This window comes from Girardinichthys multiradiatus, chromosome 10 (genome assembly GCF_021462225.1).
Source record: "Girardinichthys multiradiatus isolate DD_20200921_A chromosome 10, DD_fGirMul_XY1, whole genome shotgun sequence".
Lineage (NCBI taxonomy): Eukaryota > Metazoa > Chordata > Actinopteri > Cyprinodontiformes > Goodeidae > Girardinichthys > Girardinichthys multiradiatus.
This window is the reverse complement of record NC_061803.1, coordinates 35,914,126-35,933,715: the sequence shown is the minus strand read 5'-3', so window position 1 is coordinate 35,933,715 and position 19,590 is coordinate 35,914,126. Positions and strand designations below refer to the sequence as shown.

The 19,590-nt window shown below is 43.4% G+C and overlaps 1 protein-coding gene and 1 long non-coding RNA gene across 2 annotated transcripts; one reads left to right on the top strand and one right to left on the bottom strand.

Moving 5' to 3' along the window:
- Nucleotides 1–3,182: 3,182 nt before the first annotated feature.
- LOC124875445 (monocarboxylate transporter 12-B-like) lies at nucleotides 3,183–18,535 on the top strand. The gene is made up of 7 exons (XM_047377615.1): nucleotides 3,183–3,408; nucleotides 9,855–9,958; nucleotides 10,039–10,182; nucleotides 10,507–10,770; nucleotides 12,818–13,202; nucleotides 13,996–14,255; nucleotides 18,196–18,535. Exons 1-7 carry the CDS (start codon nucleotides 3,293–3,295, stop codon nucleotides 18,447–18,449), a joined length of 1,527 nt encoding a protein of 508 aa, XP_047233571.1. The 5' UTR covers nucleotides 3,183–3,292; the 3' UTR covers nucleotides 18,450–18,535.
- LOC124875446 lies at nucleotides 13,057–18,618 on the bottom strand. Its single transcript, XR_007040034.1, has 3 exons — nucleotides 18,525–18,618; nucleotides 18,233–18,311; nucleotides 13,057–13,188 (listed from the first exon to the last, which is right to left on the bottom strand). It is a non-coding gene; the product is annotated as an uncharacterized LOC124875446 (long non-coding RNA).
- Nucleotides 18,619–19,590: the final 972 nt, after the last annotated feature.

Below are 19,590 nucleotides of genomic sequence, written 5' to 3'. Positions count from 1 at the left end.
CCAGGAGGTGGGAGTTGAATTTACCCCTGGCCGAGGGCTTGGCCAGACATGTGGCTCAAAGGTCCGAAGACACGACTGCAAAGTCAATCATCGACCTCTTGCCTAGGGTGTCCTGGTGACAAGTGCACTGATGAACACCCTTATGCTTAAACATGGTGTTTATTATGGACAATCCGTGACTGGCACAGAAGTCCAATAACAAAACACCACTTGGGTTCAGATCGGGGAGGCTATTCCTGCCAATCACACTCCTCTAAGGTGTCATTGTCATTTCCCACGTACGTGCGTTGAAGTCCCCCAGCACAATGACCTAATCCCCGAAAGGGACACTGTCCACCTTCCTCGACAGCAACGCCAAGAAGGCCGGGCACTCCGCACCACTACTCGGCCCGTAGGCCAAAACAACAGTCATGGACCTCTCGCCAACCCAAAGGTGCAGGGATGAGACCCTCTTATCCACCGGGGTAAACCCCAACATGAGACGGCTGAGCTGGTGGCAACAAGTAAATCCACCCCCACCTTCCACGCCACGGGCCACTCTCGAGTAGAAGAGAGTCCAACCTCTATCGAGAGGTTCTGGTTTCCAGAGCCCATGCTGTGTGAAGAGGTGAGTCTGACTATTTCTAGCTGATATCTTTTGACCTCCCACATATGCTCAGACTCCTTGCCCCCCAGCGAAGTAACATTCCACATTCCCTAGAGACAGTTTAAGCATCCAGAAATGGGGTCATCGAGGTCTCTGCCTTTGACTACTGACCGATCCTCTTAGCAACACTCCCCCATGGTTCCTACTGCAGGTGGTGGGCCCACTGGAGGGGAGGTGTCTCTCGTTCTAGCTTGGCCCGGCTGAGTCCAGTAAGAAGTAACCTGACCACCAGGCACTCACCGACGAATCCCAACCTCATGCCTGATTTTTGGGGGTTTTGAGGCTGCAAGGAGGGGTTAGGGTTAGAGTGCTTATTACTATAAATCCTTGGGAAAAATATAAAAATTTATGAGGCCATTAGAGAGGGTCTAGAAGGCCATGACAGTTCCCAGCTGCATTTCTGTAGTTTTAAGCTACTATCTAAGTTAAAATAATTTTTTATCTGTTTCTTATTCTATGTTTGAACATCAGGACCCGTATTCACAAAGAATCTTAAGACTAAAAGTAGCTCCTAGTGACGTCATTCTAGAATTTTCCCTCGGTAAGTTATTCCCGAAGCCTCTTAGGGCTTAAGATAGCTAATGTTAAAAGTAGTCAGGAGGACTTTTAGTGAGCCTAAGAATGTCTTAAATAGATATTCTCAGAGCAATGAATAACAGCGAATTATTAAATGCTACCGTCCAGACCGCACAGGGATCGCGTTTAGTAAATGAGCACATAAATTTCTATAACAATCATACAATTATTGATATACAGATATTGACCTTATTGCATTTTTTATTTAAACGGTCTCCATTTAGTGAAGTGACTCACAGCCAGGGGCAAACTGGCAATCAGGGCATATTTGCTCCTCTGAGATGCCGTTGTGTATTCACGTAAGCTGCTTCTATCGGTGAAGCATGTTATCTTTCAAAACCAATCACATACATATAGAATATCGATGATGTATTACAGATAATTCCAGTTCCCACGGTCCCTGAATGCCACAGCTGGGAACATGTTGTTCAGCCGCTCTGTTGAGCTGTCAGACATGATTCCGCACCCTCGTGATCTGAGGCCCCGGCCGCTCACGCCAAAACAGGGCCAAAAGTTTGCAGCCGAAAAAAAATTCTGCAAGTTCGAAAAAAAAACTTGAATCTGAGAAGTCGTTTTGAACCTTTTTTTTCCAGTTTCACATCTGTTTTTTTTTTTTTCAGTTTTCAAATTTTTTTGGGGGAGGTTCAAAATAATTTTTCAAGTTCAAGTGTTTTTCTTTTGAACAAACTTTTATTTTTCAGGTTTCATTTGTTTCGTTTGAACAAACTTAAATTTTTCAGGTTCAAATTTTTTTTGTTTGAACAAACTTTATGGCCCCGATCTAGCTCCACAGATGGTCACTACACAGAGTAAACCAACAGCAAGAGAAAAACGTGACGATGGAGGGGAGACTTGTAAATCCAAAGACAGCGTTCCAAAGTTGGAAGTATAGGCAATACTTTACGTTCGAAGTTAAAGGCAAAAATGTTCATGTGATTTTCAAGTTATGTCTGGGAGCAAAGAAATTATCCACATCTGTGACTAGCAACTCCAGCCGGATTAAGCACCTTGCATCGTCTTACCCTTCCACAACACTTGTAGCTAACAACCCGAACCCTGCTGGGGCCAGCGCGAGTCCCGACAATTCTACACCGAACAGAAAAGGCTTGATTTTTCTGGTCAGCAACATCATTTTAGAGTCTAAAACGTAACAGTTTCTGAAATACTCAGACCAGCCCGTCTGGCACCAACAACCATCCCACGTTCAAAGTCACTTAAATCACCTTTCTTCCCCATCCTGATGCTCGGTTTGAACTCCAGCAGATCATCTTGACCATGTCTACATGCCTAAATGCACTGAATTGCTGCCATGTGATTGGCTGATTAGAAATCTGTGTTAATGAGCAGTTGGACAGGTGTACCTAATTAAGTGGCCGGTGAGTGTATGTAGCGTTAATATGTATCTATTTATGTCTTTAGATTGAACCCTTTGCTATAGTCTGTAACATATTGTTTTAAGGCATTCCAGAGATGGAATGAAGACGCTCAATGGACCACGAGATGGGTATGATCAACAGTTATCAAGCAGAAGTTACCAGTTTGTTACAGTTCATCGCCTATGTATGACAGGAGAGTATTGAAGAGGAAGGCAGCAGATTTTTCACCTGAACCGTCTCAATAAGAGAATATCTTGTTTGATAAACATTTATAACCAGTTATGTGAGGTTAATGACTCAGGGTCACTGATGACTCAGTGACTGAAGAAGCTGAATGTCTTCATCAGGGATTCTCAGAGGATGCACAAGGCCTTCAGAACAATCAGGGTGTGGCTCTGTTTGCACGGAGGAAAAAAAGAAATTAACTTTTTTGCAGCTATTCTCCTTCACTCAACTTCACTTTCAAGCAAACAGATTTTTTTTTTCCTTTGTGTGTCAGCTCCACCCAGCCTGTCACACCTGTAAGAGAGAGGGAGGAGGAGCTTCACATTCTGTCCTCCTCTACCTCGGTCTGATATCCTGCAGCTGCTGGAAGAGTAAAAAAACTGTAACTCTCTTTTTTTCTTAGCTCAGAACCAACTTACTGTGAATCAGAACCAGGACTTAAGGGCACCTCACTGCGTCACCTGCAGAGATGTTTGCTGCTGGGAAGAGAAAGAATGTCGGGATGTCTCCTCCAGATGGAGGGTGGGGATGGGTGATCGTTGGTTGCTGTTTCATGGTGACAGTGTGCACACGTGCAGTGACCAGGTAACTAACACACACACACACACACACACACACACGCACACACACACACACACACACAAAAGTATTGCTTTTGATGTTGTTTCAGATCTGGAGAGTTAATGGATTTTGTTTGTGACATAACTGAGGTGTTAGGTGCGTTAACTTATAATGCCACAGTGTGTTTAAATGTATATATGTATGTATGTGTGTGTGTGTGTGTGTGTGTGTGTGTGTGTGTGTGTGTGTGTGTGTGTGTGTGTGTATAGAGGGTAAATGGGTCCCACATGTTGGAACAGTTTGGTTCACGTACACAGTAACAGAAACAGCCCAACACCATGAGCTCCCAGTGGAATGGAAAGATGCACCTCAGGGGAACAGGGTTCAGAGGGACCAGAGTGGTCCTCACTGAAGCAGAACAACATATGCACACATGTACATGGGTTGTTGGTACAGCTTGTTTACTTGTTCAGTGTTGCAGAGAAAGTTTTTGACTTTCAGAGTAGAAATGCTGCATTGGGGTTCTATTAGTCCAAAACCTGGAGCATCTTTTCACTGTTAAACCTCAGAAAAAAAACCTTTCCACCTTTGAAACTATGGGGTCCCACGTGTGCCAAAAATGTCTGTTCACGTTCATATCTCTGAAATTTGGGTGTTGTCTTTGACAGTTCTTTGTCTTTGGACAATCATTGTAAACTATTAGTTTGTAACTGTTTTTACCATTTAAGGAATATTTCAAAGCTGCAATCTATTTTATCACAGAAGGAACTAGAAATGATTGTCCATGCGTTTATTTCTTCTCGTTTAGACTACTGTCACAGCCTTTTAGCAGGTCTAAGTAAATCCTTCATGGCTCGCCTTGAGTCTGTGCAAAACGCTGCAGCCAGGCTTTTAACTAAGATCCACAGAACAGCTCACATAACTCCTGTTCTGGCCTCTGCATTAAAGATAACATTTTGGTTTTATCTTTTAAGGCACTTCATGGTGAGGCTCCCAAATATATACTGGTCCTTCTCAAAATATTAGCATATTGTGATAAAGTTCATTATTTTCCAGAATGTCATGATGAAAATTTAACATTCATATATTTTAGATTCATTGCACACTAACTGGAATATTTCAGGTCTTTTATTGTCTTAATACGGATGATTTTGGCATACAGCTCATGAAAACCCAAAATTCCTATCTCACAAAATTAGCATATCATTAAAAGGGTCTCTAAACGAGCTATGAACCTAATCATCTGAATCAACGAGTTAACTCTAAACACCTGCAAAAGATTCCTGAGGCCTTTAAAACTCCCAGCCTGGTTCATCACTCAAAACCCCAATCATGGGTAAGACTGCCGACCTGACTGCTGTCCAGAAGGCCACTATTGACACCCTCAAGCAAGAGGGTAAGACACAGAAAGAAATTTCTGTACGAATAGGCTGTTCCCAGAGTGCTGTATCAAGGCACCTCAGTGGGAAGTTTGTGGGAAGGAAAAAGTGTGGCAGAAAACGCTGCACAACGAGAAGAGGTGACCGGACCCTGAGGAAGATTGTGGAGAAGGGCCGATTCCAGACCTTGGGGGACCTGCGGAAGCAGTGGACTGAGTCTGGAGTAGAAACATCCAGAGCCACTGTGCACAGGCGTGTGCAGGAAATGGGCTACAGGTGCCGCATTCCCCAGACCTGGGCTACAGAGAAGCAGCACTGGACTGTTGCTCAGTGGTCCAAAGTACTTTTTTCGGATGAAAGCAAATTCTGCATGTCATTCAGAAATCAAGGTGCCAGAGTCTGGAGGAAGACTGGGGAGAAGGAAATGCCAAAATGCCAGAAGTCCAGTGTCAAGTACCCACAGTCAGTGATGGTCTGGGGTGCCGTGTCAGCTGCTGGTGTTGGTCCACTGTGTTTTATCAAGGGCAGGGTCAATGCAGCTAGCTATCAGGAGATTTTGGAGCACTTCATGCTTCCATCTGCTGAAAAGCTTTATGGAGATGAAGATTTCATTTTTCAGCACGACCTGGCACCTGCTCACAGTGCCAAAACCACTGGTAAATGGTTTACTGACCATGGTATCACTGTGCTCAATTGGCCTGCCAACTCTCCTGACCTGAACCCCATAGAGAATCTGTGGGATATTGTGAAGAGATCGTTGAGAGACTCAAGACCCAACACTCTGGATGAGCTAAAGGCCGCTATTGAAGCATCCTGGGCCTCCATAAGACCTCAGCAGTGCCACAGGCTGATTGCCTCCATGCCACGCCGCATTGAAGCAGTCATTTCTGCCAAAGGATTCCCGACCAAGTATTGAGTGCATAACTGTACATGATTATTTGAAGGTTGATGTTTTTTGTATTAAAAACACTTTTCTTTTATTGGTCGGATGAAATATGCTAATTTTGTGAGATAGGAATTTTGGGTTTTCATGAGCTGTATGCCAAAATCATCCGTATTAAGACAATAAAAGACCTGAAATATTTCAGTTAGTGTGCAATGAATCTAAAATATAGGAATGTTAAATTTTCACCATGACATTATGGAAAATAATGAACTTTATCACAATATGCTAATATTTTGAGAAGGACCTGTAGTGGATCTTTTGAAGCCTCTCTGTCTTTCTAGGACTTTGAGGTCTTCTAATCAGATGCTGCTGACGGTACCCAGAACTTATTTTAAAACCCGTGGTGATAGAGCATTTCAGGTGGTGGCCCCGAGGCTCTGGAATGTTCTCCCTCTGTCACTGCGCTGTCCAACTCCACTGAGTCTTTTTCTCAAGACATATTTATTCAGGCAGGCTTCTAGCTAAAATTTGTTTACTGATTTTATATTGTTTTTATTACTGTTATGTTCCTTTTTTGTAAAGCACTTTGTGACTTTCCATGTCTGTGAAAGGTGCTATATAAATAAAGTTTACTTACTTACTTACTTATATGTGTAATGTATATGTCCACTGAATTTGTGAGTTGACATTTGTGTATGTTTATATACATATACAGGTCCTTCTCAAAATATTAGCATATTGTGATAAAGTTCATTATTTTCCATAATGTCATGGTGAAAATTTAACATTCCTATATTTTAGATTCATTGCACACTAACTGAAATATTTCAGGTCTTTTATTGTCTTAATACGGATGATTTTGGCATACAGCTCATGAAAACCCAAAATTCCTATCTCACAAAATTAGCATATTTCATCCGACCAATAAAAGAAAAGTGTTTTTAATACAAAAAACATCAACCTTCAAATAATCATGTACAGTTATGCACTCAATACTTGGTCGGGAATCCTTTGGCAGAAATGACTGCTTCAATGCGGCGTGGCATGGAGGCAATCAGCCTGTGGCACTGCTGAGGTCTTATGGAGGCCCAGGATGCTTCAATAGCGGCCTTTAGCTCATCCAGAGTGTTGGGTCTTGAGTCTCTCAACGATCTCTTCACAATATCCCACAGATTCTCTATGGGGTTCAGGTCAGAAGAGTTGGCAGGCCAATTGAGCACAGTGATACCATGGTCAGTAAACCATTTACCAGTGGTTTTGGCACTGTGAGCAGGTGCCAGGTCGTGCTGAAAAATGAAATCTTCATCTCCATAAAGCTTTTCAGCAGATGGAAGCATGAAGTGCTCCAAAATCTCCTGATAGCTAGCTGCATTGACCCTGCCCTTGATAAAACACAGTGGACCAACACCAGCAGCTGACACGGCACCCCAGACCATCACTGACTGTGGGTACTTGACACTGGACTTCTGGCATTTTGGCATTTCCTTCTCCCCAGTCTTCCTCCAGACTCTGGCACCTTGATTTCTGAATGACATGCAGAATTTGCTTTCATCCGAAAAAAGTACTTTGGACCACTGAGCAACAGTCCAGTGCTGCTTCTCTGTAGCCCAGGTCTGGGGAATGCGGCACCTGTAGCCCATTTCCAGCACACGCCTGTGCACAGTGGCTCTGGATGTTTCTACTCCAGACTCAGTCCACTGCTTCCGCAGGTCCCCCAAGGTCTGGAATCGGCCCTTCTCCACAATCTTCCTCAGGGTCCGGTCACCTCTTCTCGTTGTGCAGCGTTTTCTGCCACACTTTTTCCTTCCCACAAACTTCCCACTGAGGTGCCTTGATACAGCACTCTGGGAACAGCCTATTCGTACAGAAATTTCTTTCTGTGTCTTACCCTCTTGCTTGAGGGTGTCAATAGTGGCCTTCTGGACAGCAGTCAGGTCGGCAGTCTTACCCATGATTGGGGTTTTGAGTGATGAACCAGGCTGGGAGTTTTAAAGGCCTCAGGAATCTTTTGCAGGTGTTTAGAGTTAACTCGTTGATTCAGATGATTAGGTTCATAGCTCGTTTAGAGACCCTTTTAATGATATGCTAATTTTGTGAGACAGGAATTTTGGGTTTTCATGAGCTGTATGCCAAAATCATCCGTATTAAGACAATAAAAGACCTGAAATATTCCAGTTAGTGTGCAATGAATCTAAAATATATGAATGTTAAATTTTCATCATGACATTCTGGAAAATAATGAACTTTATCACAATATGCTAATATTTTGAGAAGGACCAGTATATGTTTATGTAACTGTCAGCAGTGCTTCTGCAGTTACAAAACAATAAATGACAGCTATATCTTAGTCCATCCTGCTGTGGTGGTGTTCTTAAATCACCTTTCCTCCTCATCCTGATGCTCGGTTTGAACTGCAGCAGATCATCTTGACCATGTCAACATGCCTAAATGAATTGAGTTGCTGCCATGTGATTGGCTGATTAGAAATTTGCGTTAACAAGCAGTTGTACAGGTGTACCTAATAAAGTGGCCGGTGAGTGTATGTAGCGTTAATATGTATCTATGTATCGTGAAAGATTAGGCCTGTTGGGTTATAATCTGCTACTACACCTCCAAGTATCGTCTGCTACTACTCCTCCCAGCAAGAATTGCAGTTCACAGGAAGTGGGCGTCGCAGCTCTGATGTCACAGTGAGCAATATAAGAATACGTGAGATGCTCCACCATTGCTTTTTCTCCTGCTGGAAACCGGGACTTGGTTACCACGCAACGGAGGCACGCATCATTCTGGAGAAGAAACTCACACGTGAGTTTTTATTCATTGTCCTCACCGGCCAAACTCATGAGAAGCTCAACGAGCTAAAAGCTTACTGGGATAAGAAGACCAGTAGGTTAACCTTAGTGATCAAAGGCATGGACCTGACATGCAACTCCAGAAAAACCCACGGAGGATTTATGACGAAATTATCCTCTTTGGTTTTGCTCCAGTCGACTGCTGACGATCTGTCATATTTTTCCCCTTTTGCCAAAGAAGGAGAAGCCAACCTTCCTTTCCGTTTGTTACTGACGCATAAAAACTTTTTCCCCTCTTCCCTCTACTCGCTGCTCCAGAGAAGACAACACCAACTAATTTCTTTCTTGTTTTATTTCTGTTAGTACGATAGAAATAGCTGGGGCAGGATAGAGTAGGATTTTAGAGCAAATTAGAATTGCCACTTATTGTAGTCCAAGGTGTTTGAAGTTGTATGTGCACGCAATGTCTGATTAAAGTTTTGACTGCTGTTGGACCCTGAAAGCCGCCGTGCTTTGAAGCTGTGTGTGTTTCACTGTGCCTTGAACACCTGAGCCCAGAGGGTAGGGGTTCCATTACCATTTTTGGCCATAAACTGCTGGTTTGATCTTCATAGACACTCAATGTTGTTTTATCTTTAGTTGGTTAGTTGTTTTACCCCTTTTTGTAGAATTATGCATGCATGATTAGGGGAAGATTATTGAATCAGAATACCAAAGTGTATCAGGGCTGTTGATTTAATAAATGCTCATGTAGATAAAGCATTTGTGTTTATTTTTTGCAAGAGTGATTTATCTGTCAAGATAAGGTTAGAGTCGGTGGAGCAATTGATAAAACAGTGATATTTAGGTGGTTTTGGTTATTAATTATCAAATATTAATGATAATCAATTAACTGTAATTATTAAGTGCTTTGAGCACATAATCACCACACCAGAGTGCATCTCTGATTTCTATTCGTAAGGAATGATTTTTGGTTAAGAAAATTATTTTTCTGAATTATGATTTGGAATTTTAATTTTGTAAATATTAATTAATCATTAATCATAATTAATGCTTACAGGGGGGTTCTGAAGGCAAAAGGAGTCCAACTCAGTACTCGCAGGCTGTACCGGGTGATGAAGAAAAAAAATGGGGAGAAATAATTTATTCTATGAAAATTCTAGTATTTAAAGAAAAAGATAAACTAATGAATTAAAAAGCTCCCAGTCAGGTGCTTGCTGTGGCTCCCCTGTGTTCACGGATAAAAAAAACCATAACCAGTCAGGTTCTATATTCCTCTTTCAGAAGCTGCAGCTCGTCATGCACCATTTCCCACAGCTTCCATCAAAAATATTCAGAGGAACTTTTTGTTGGGACATAGAGTTGATCTGTGTTTCTGTTTTCTGACCTCCTGACCCTCCATTGTGTGTGCAGGTGCATCTCCATCTTCTTTGTGGAGTTCCAGACTCATTTTGAAGCAGATTACTCCTCCACTGCCTGGATCCACAGCCTAGTGGACTGCACCACAATGCTCTGTGGTCGGTATCCATCAGTCCACACTGACACCATGACCGATATGCTTGGCATGTGCAGCTGCTGAACGTGTTTCTGTATTCAGCTCCTGTTGGCAGTCTGTTGGGGAACCGCTGCTCTTGCAGGGTGGCAGTGATGTTGGGCGGACTCCTGTCGTCCTGTGGACTCCTGCTCAGCTCTTTTGCCACCAGCCTGGAGCTGCTCTTCTTCAGCATGGGAATCCTCACAGGTCAGATGTTACTGTTAGAACTAAAGCTGTACTGAAGCAAGAACGTGTTTGGAACCATTTTGTTCAAGTTTAAAGCTTTCAAAACAGCCAATCTGATAATTAGCCTGTGCATACCCCAGGTTAATTATTGGATAATAACCAAATTAAAACATCTGGCTCCGGGCCATAAAGGAATCCTGATACACTCAAGCAAAGACAGTAGAAATGCTCATCATCCTGACATATATGTACTTACTGTATTTTGCCCCGTAAGTGTAAATCTGATGAATATTTGAAGGTCTTCTCTAAACGAATGTAATGATTTAACCCGTCTACACTTCACAGGTCTAGGATTTGCTCTCTGTTACACTCCAGCCATCGCCCTGGTGGGCTGCTACTTCCAGCGTAGAAAGGCGCTGGCGTACGGCATTGCCATGTCCGGCAGCGGGATCGGCACCTTTGTCTTGGCTCCAGTTGTGCAGGTTCTCATTGACCTGTACTCATGGAGGGGGGCACTGCTTGTCCTTAGCGCCTTTGTGGCCAACCTGTGTGTCTGCGGAGCACTGCTGCGGCCAATCACGTTGCAGAAAGAGGAAGGGTCAGAGACAGGTAATGAGTAGCAGGAATATACAGGTCCTTCTCAAAAAATTAGCATATTGTGATAAAGTTCATTATTTTCCATAATGTCATGATGAAAATTTAACATTCATATATTTTAGATTCATTGCACACTAACTGAAATATTTCAGGTCTTTTATTGTCTTAATATGGATGATTTTGGCATACAGCTCATGAAAACCCAAAATTCCTATCTCACAAAATTAGCATATCATTAAAAGGGTCTCTAAACGAGCTATGAACCTAATCATCTGAATCAACGAGTTAACTCTAAACACCTGCAAAAGATTCCTGAGGCCTTTAAAACTCCCAGCCTGGTTCATCACTCAAAACCCCAATCATGGGTAAGACTGCCGACCTGACTGCTGTCCAGAAGGCCACTATTGACACCCTCAAGCAAGAGGGTAAGACACAGAAAGACATTTCTGAACGAATAGGCTGTTCCCAGAGTGCTGTATCAAGGCACCTTGGTGGGAAGTCTGTGGGAAGAAAAAAGTGTGGCAGAAAACGCTGCACAACGAGAAGAGGTGACCGGACCCTGAGGAAGATTGTGGAGAAGGGCCGATTCCAGACCTTGGGGGACCTGCGGAAGCAGTGGACTGAGTCTGGAGTAGAAACATCCAGAACCACCGTGCACAGGCGTGTGCAGGAAATGGGCTACAGGTGCCGCATTCCCCAGACCTGGGCTACAGAGAAGCAGCACTGGACTGTTGCTCAGTGGTCCAAAGTACTTTTTTCAGATGAAAGCAAATTCTGCATGTCATTCGGAAATCAAGGTGCCAGAGTCTGGAGGAAGACTGGGGAGAAGGAAATGCCAAAATGCCAGAAGTCCAGTGTCAAGTACCCACAGTCAGTGATGGTCTGGGGTGCCGTGTCAGCTGCTGGTGTTGGTCCACTGTGTTTTATCAAGGGCAGGGTCAATGCAGCTAGCTATCAGGAGATTTTGGAGCACTTCATGCTTCCATCTGCTGAAAAGCTTTATGGAGATGAAGATTTCATTTTTCAGCACGACCTGGCACCTGCTCACAGTGCCAAAACCACTGGTAAATGGTTTACTGACCATGGTATCACTGTGCTCAATTGGCCTGCCAACTCTCCTGACCTGAACCCCATAGAGAATCTGTGGGATATTGTGAAGAGAACGTTGAGAGACTCAAGACCCAACACTCTGGATGAGCTAAAGGCCGCTATCGAAGCATCCTGGGCCTCCATAAGACCTCAGCAGTGCCACAGGCTGATTGCCTCCATGCCACGCCGCATTGAAGCAGTCATTTCTGCAAAAGGATTCCCGACCAAGTATTGAGTGCATAACTGTACATGATTATTTGAAGGTTGACCTTTTTTGTATTAAAAACACTTTTCTTTTATTGGTCGGATGAAATATGCTAATTTTGTGAGATAGGAATTTTGGGTTTTCATGAGCTGTATGCCACAATCATCCGTATTAAGACAATAAAGGACCTGAAATATTTCAGTTAGTGTGCAATGAATCTAAAATATATGAATATTAAATTTTCATCATTACATTATAGAAAATAATGAACTTTATCACAATATGCTAATATTTTGAGAAGGACCTGTATCTACCTTGTGTGTCCTGGGACAGATTTCTAAAGCAAAAACATATCTAGTAGTATGCACATTTCCATTGCAGCCAATCCAATACTTCAGTTAGCTAGACCACTGCATCTCAGGGCCCACTGTACTCCATGGTTTATTTTTGTCTCTGCTCCACAACACCTGATGGAAATGATTGCAGTACCTGCTCACCATGCCATCAATTGATGCAGAAGCTTGCTAATTACCGATTCATTTAGGTCAGGTGTGTGGCAGTACGGAAACACCTATAACCTGCAGGACAAAGGGCCTGTAGAGCAGGAGAGAGAACCACTGAGCTAGACCAAATGTGATTCACATATATCAGGTATCACTGAGGACCTGGTTGTGGTATTTATCTATTCATTGCACATCACAAACAAACTAACGTTCTATATAAGCAGGTAACAAACCTGTGCACTTTTTCTTTAATCTGATGCAGGTGATGTCTCAGTAAAGGATGCTGAACTAAGTCTCACAAGAAAATCCCAAGATGCTTTTCAGTTATTAGACAACCAGTCAGTACCATCTTTACTCCCCCTGACCCTGCCCCATGGAAACCCTGCTCCTGGGCTGAAGGGGAGATACTGCTTCAGTTCCTGCTTCCTGTCCAAGTCTGAGTACCACTTCCTGCTTCTGCCAGACTTTCTGGGTTTGGCTTTGTCCTTCTTCTTTCTGGCCAGCGGCTGCAGTCTGCCCTTTGTCTATCTCGTGCCGTATGCTGTGAGCGTTGGTGTCAGCCAGCAGACAGCAGCTTTGCTAATGTCCATCCTGGGTGCCGTCGACATCGTGGGGAACATCACCTTTGGTTGGCTGACGGACAGAAGGTACAAGTCATTATATGTAAACCATTAAAATAAATTCTGATGTAAACTGGTCAAATACAGGCTGTTCTGATACATTTGTTCCAATCTTCATGGTTATTTAGACATACTCTGGAGAAGCTGCATATGTTGGACCTCTGTGTAAAATTGTGAAGAAATTCCTTAACAAATCTGCCTCCATAGCTAAAATAGCTTTCAGAGCAACAAGTCTGACTGACAGAGTCCAGTTCAGCAGGATGAAGTGGATGTCATTTTCGGTAGGTATCTCTGCTCTGAAAGGTTCTTCAGAGAACCAGTCTGCATTTAGATATGATTCTTTGTTTAATGTGTGATTTATGCAGGTTTGAGGTGCTTTATGTGTTTGTAAGCTCCATGAAACATAAAGAAAAAACGTTCAGCAGATGCAACACCTGCTGGTTCATGAGTTCAGCTGCAGCTGTCTGCATAGAGTGCAAATAATGCTGTAAGTTAGGTTTTACTGAATGATGAACAACTTCAGCTGAGCATGGTGATTATTTCTGCTGCATGTTGAAACAAGAGTTTAGACTTGCAGTCTCTGTAATGGTTCACAGTTAAACCTGTTTTCTCACTGCATCAACTTGGACAAACTGGAAGACAACAGCAATGTTTTTATGCACATTAATTCTCAGATAACTGCTAAGAACTTCAGTGCAGTTCATGGGCTTTAACCTTTTAAACAGATCAGATAAACCAGAATTCTTCAGCTGAGAGGTTAAACCTCAGGGGAACTCCACAGAATAAATTTGCTACGCACTCACTTCCAGTCTGTCTGCAGGTGTCTAAAGCCGCACCGCCTCACCTGTTACATAATTGCTGTAGTGATGGAGGGTCTCTGCTGCCTATTTGTGGTGCTGCTTAGTAACTTCGCTCACCTCGTCCCATTCGCCCTGATGTATGGTTATTTTGACGGCGCCTACGTTGCACTGATACCCGTGGTGACTTCAGATGTGGTGGGGGTTCCGTACCTATCCTCTGCACTGGGAGTGGTCTACTTTTTGCACGCCATCCCTTACCTGCTCAGCCCACCAATTGGAGGTAAGTGACCTAAATCCTGCCAGATATAAACAGGGTTGGACAAAGAAGGATGTGGGCGCCAGGGCTTAAAAAATACATAACTACAACTTGGTTCTTGGAGCTCCTCCGGGCTTCGCAGCGGACCAGACCAGAGCAGAAACAGTCCAAATCCAGGTTTACAGTAAATACGGCACTGAGTGAAACAACCGGAGGCAAAGTGAGCAGCATGGAGCAGTAGCAAACACGAGGGATGATTCAAGACCTGAAGACACTACCTGGTGTCTTTTTTTTAACTGTATATTAGAAGCTTTAGAAAAACATTTATTTATATGTATCGTATGTAATTTATCCTATTTTAATAACAATAATAATTTCAGATTAGTAATATAATAATAAAACTGATCATTTCATTATTTTTAATTATTAACAATAACTGCTGATATCAAAATGTACTTTTGCAACAAGGAAGTGTTCTTACTTGCGTAGTCTTGATCCATTTAGCAACAAACAAAGGACCAAAAATACAAATTCCTCGACTTTTTACTTCTCAAAGAAAGTTTAGACAGTGTAAAAGTCCTTGTACTAAACTTGCTGTGAGACCTTTACAACTTTCTAGTTGAACTTACAGTACAGACCAAAAGTTTGGACACACCTTCTCATTCAAAGAGTTGTCTTTATTTTCATGACTATGAAAATTGTAGATTCACACTGAAGGCATCAAAACTATGAATTAACACATGTGGAATTATATACTGAACAAAAAAGTGTGAAACAACTGAAAATATGTCTTATATTCTAGGTTCTTCAAAGTAGCCACCTTTGGCTTTGATTACTGCTCCGCACACTCTTGGCATTCTGTTTGATGAGCTTCAAGAGGTAGTCACCTGAAATGGTTTTCCAACAGTCTTGAAGGAGTTCCCAGAGATGCGTAGCACTTGTTGGCCCTTTTGCCTTCACTCTGCAGTCCAGCTCACCCCAAACCATATCGAATGGGTTCAGGTCCGGTGACTGTGGAGACCAGGTCATCTGGCACAGCACCCCATCACTCTCCTTCTTGGTCAAATAGCCCTTACACAGCCTGGAGGTGTGTTTGGGGTCATTGTCCTGTTGAAACATAAATGATGGTCCAACTAAACGCAAACCGGATGGAATAGCATGCTGCTGCAAGATGCTGTGGTAGCCATGCTGGTTCAGTATGCCTTCAATTTTGAATAAATCCCCAACAGTGTCACCAGCAAAGCACACCCACACCATCACACCTCCTCCTCCATGCTTCTCGGTGGGAACCAGGCATGTAGAGTCCATCCGTTCACCTCTTCTGCGTCGCACAAAGACACGGTGGTTGGAACCAAAGATCTCAAACTTGGACTCATCAGACCAAAGCACAGATTTCCACTGGTCTAATGTCCATTCCTTGTGTTCTTTAGCCCAAACAAGTCTCTTCTGCTTGTTGCCTGTCCTCAGCAGTGGTTTCCTAGCAGCTATTTTACCATGAAGGCCTGATTCACACAGTCTCCTCTTAACAGTTCTTCTAGAGATGTGTCTGCTGCTAGAACTCTGTGTGGCATTGTCCTGTTCTCTAATCTGAGTTGCTGTTAACCTGCGACTTCTGAGGCTGGTGATTCGGATGAACTTATCGTCTGCAGAAGAGGTGACTCTTGGTCTTCCTTTCCTGGGGCGGTCCTCATGTGAGCCAGTTTCTTTGTAATGCTTGATGGTTTTTGCGACTGCACTTGGGGACACTTTCAAAGTTTTCTCAATTGTTCGGACTGACTGACCTTCATTTCTTAATGATGGCCACTCGTTTTTCCTTACTGAACTGCTTTTTTCTTGCCATAATACAAATTCTAACAGTCTATTCAGTTGGACTATCAGCTGTGTACTGTATCCACCTCCTGCACAACACAACTGATGGTCCCAACCCCATTTATAAGGCTCTAAATCCCACTTATTAAACCTGACAGAGCACACCTGTGAAGTGAAAACCACTTCAGGTGACTACCTCTTGAAGCTCATCAACAGAATGCCAAGAGTGTGCGGAGCAGTAATAAAGCAAAAGGTGGCTACTTTGAAGAACCTAGAATATAAGACATATTTTCAGTTGTTTCACACTTTTTTGTTCAGTATATAATTCCACATGTGTTAATTCATAGTTTTGATGCCTTCAGTGTGAATCTACAATAATCATAGTCATGAAAATAAAGAAAACTCTATGAATGAGAAGGTGTGTCCAAACTTTTGTTCTGTACTGTACATTGGACATACTTTTAAAAGCTGGAGGATCCACAAGGGCTCAAAACCAATGAAGAATTGGCAACGTTTCTACTCGTTTACGAAAAGTCACAGACTACAACTTTAAGAAGTGTGCAGACCAGCTGGCTCAGGTTCTCACAGACATCTCCAACACCTTGCTGGATCAGGCCATCATTCCAGTGCCTAAATAAACTTCCATCAACTGCCTTAATAACTTCCACCGGGGAGCACTCAATTCCATTGTGATGAATTGTTTTTAGAAACTGGTGAAGAACCACATCACTTCCAAGCTTCCCCCTTTATTTGACCCCTTCCAGTTTGCCTACCACTCCAACCACTCTACAGAGGATGCCATATGCTCTGTTGTCCACCTGAGCCTGTCTCACTTTGAGATAAACTCCCACAAACTGAAGTAGACAAACACCCCAGATGCTGTTTGAGGACTTCAGTTAAGCAATCAATAAAATAATCCCTCAGCACCTGGTAAACAAACTGGCCCCCATTGGTTTCAGCACCCCCATGTGTAACTGGCTGCTGGATTGTTTCACCAACAGACCCCACTGGGTGTGGGCAGGGAATGACACGTTTCTCTATCCTCTCCTTGAGCATCGGTTCTCCTCAAGGCTGTGTTCTGAGCCCACTGTTGTTCACACTGATGACTCACAACTGTCAGGCCAGATCTAGTACCAACCACATCCTAAAATACACAGACGACACAACAGTAGTGGGTCTCATCAAGGATGAGGATGAGGGGTCCTACAGAGGGGAGGTGCAGTACCTGGTGGAGTGGTGTAGCTCAAACATCCTCACTCTCAGCAAAACAAAGCAAATGACTGTGGATTTCAGAAGAAATCAACACCAACACACCATTCCACATCAATAATACTGCAGTAGAGACCAGCACAAAGTCCAGTCCCAGTTCTTGGAGGTGCAGATAATCTTACCTGGTCTCAGAACACAACAGCTCCAATGAAATGGTAAAATGGCCTGCACTTGTATAGTGCCTCTATCAAGCTCCCAGAGATCCCAACGCACTTTACACTACAATCATTCATCCACACATTTACACACTAACAGTGGTAAGCTACATTGTAGTCACAGCTGCCTAATCGGCAACCCACTGGTTACTGGACGAACTTCTACCACCTGAGCCACAGTCGCCCCTGTAAAGAGAGGAGAGCAGTTCCTGCTTTTCCTGTGACAGCAAAGAAGGGCTCATCTCCCCCCTCCCATCCTCACCACATTCTACCAATAAACCATTGAAAGCTTGCTGACCAGTTGCATCTCCGTAGGATCTGTTAGCTGTTGCTGACTGGACAGTTCTCCAAACAGTGGCGAGGACAGTGAAAAACAATCATCGGTATTTCTCTCCCCTCTGTCCAGGAGATTTCATTAAAATGTTGTGTGACCTGGGCCCAGCGGGTTACCAAGCATCCAACACACCCTCTATGGACTGTTAACTCTACTGGCCTCTTTCAGGAGGTTCTGTAGCATCTGGTGCAGAACCACCAGGTTCTGCAACAGTTTGTGTGTGTGTGTGTGTGTGTGTGTGTGTCTCTCTCTCTCTGTCTGTCTGTCTGTCTGTCTGTCTGTGTGTGTCTGTGTGTGTGTGTGTGTGTGTGTGTGTGTGTGTGTGTGTGGGTGTGTGTGGTTGCTGCCCCATCATTATTCTGTTTATGTCACATCTGACTTTCTTCTTCTCCTACAGGATGGCTGGTTGACATCACAGGAAGCTACATCGCTACCTTCCTCCTCAGTGGTGCCACTCTGCTGATCAGCTCGCTCATCGTCTCGGCTGTTGCTTGGATTCGCTGCTGCCGCCGCCTGGACCCCAAACACAAGTCACTCACACTCATCCTGTCTAACCAGTCAGACTGTTGCCCTAACATATGCACAACCAGGCCAGAGCCTTGTATTTATGGAACAAGCAACCAATCTGATTCAGAGGCAGGACAGCTGTGATTGTCTGATTTATTCTGAGTAATACTTGAAAATACTTGAGTCAACAGTCTGCAGCAATGCTCGATGTGAACTCACCTGTGCTTAGTCCAATTAGTGTCACAATTACCTGACAGGGAAGGTTAAATGTTCCTGTAATAGTTCCCCAGGAAATGGTTTCAGTTAAGTTTCCATGGTAACAACAGAAATGTCAGCAGGACTGAGAAACTTTAGTTGTTAAACAGAATTTTTAACACAGAACCTGACAGAACATTGGTTATGTACAGGTCCTTCTCAAAATATTAGCATATTGTGATAAAGTTCATTATTTTCCATAATGCAATTATGTAAATTTAACATTCATATATTTTAGATTCATTGCACACTAACTGAAATATTTCAGGTCTTTTATTGTCTTAATACGGATGATTTTGGCATACAGCTCATGAAAACCCAAAATTCCTATCTCACAAAATTAGCATATTTCATCCGACCAATAAAAGAAAAGTGTTTTTAATACAAAAAACGTCAACCTTCAAATAATCATGTACAGTTATGCACTCAATACTTGGTCGGGAATCCTTTTGCAGAAATGACTGCTTCAATGCGGCGTGGCATGGAGGCAATCAGCCTGTGGCACTGCTGAGGTCTTATGGAGGCCCAGGATGCTTCGATAGCGGCCTTTAGCTCATCCAGAGTGTTGGGTCTTGAGTCTCTCAACGTTCTCTTCACAATATCCCACAGATTCTCTATGGGGTTCAGGTCAGGAGAGTTGGCAGGCCAATTGAGCACAGTGATACCATGGTCAGTAAACCATTTACCAGTGGTTTTGGCAATGTGAGCAGGTGCCAGGTCGTGCTGAAAAATGAAATCTTCATCTCCATAAAGCTTTTCAGCAGATGGAAGCATGAAGTGCTCCAAAATCTCCTGATAGCTAGCTGCATTGACCCTGCCCTTGATAAAACACAGTGGACCAACACCAGCAGCTGACACGGCACCCCAGACCATCACTGACTGTGGGTACTTGACACTGGACTTCTGGCATTTTGGCATTTCCTTCTCCCCAGTCTTCCTCCAGACTCTGGCACCTTGATTTCCGAATGACATGCAGAATTTGCTTTCATCCGAAAAAAGTACTTTGGACCACTGAGCAACAGTCCAGTGC

Excerpts from the sequence above, each read along its gene's own strand:
- LOC124875445 (XM_047377615.1), top strand. The coding sequence starts at position 3,293 with ATGTTTGCTGCTGGGAAGAGAAAGAATGTCGGGATGTCTCCTCCAGAT. Across the intron at positions 9,959-10,038 it reads CTGCACCACAATGCTCTGTG|CTCCTGTTGGCAGTCTGTTG; the intron begins GTCGGTATCCAT and ends TTCTGTATTCAG. Across the intron at positions 13,203-13,995 it reads GGTTGGCTGACGGACAGAAG|GTGTCTAAAGCCGCACCGCC; the intron begins GTACAAGTCATT and ends GTCTGTCTGCAG.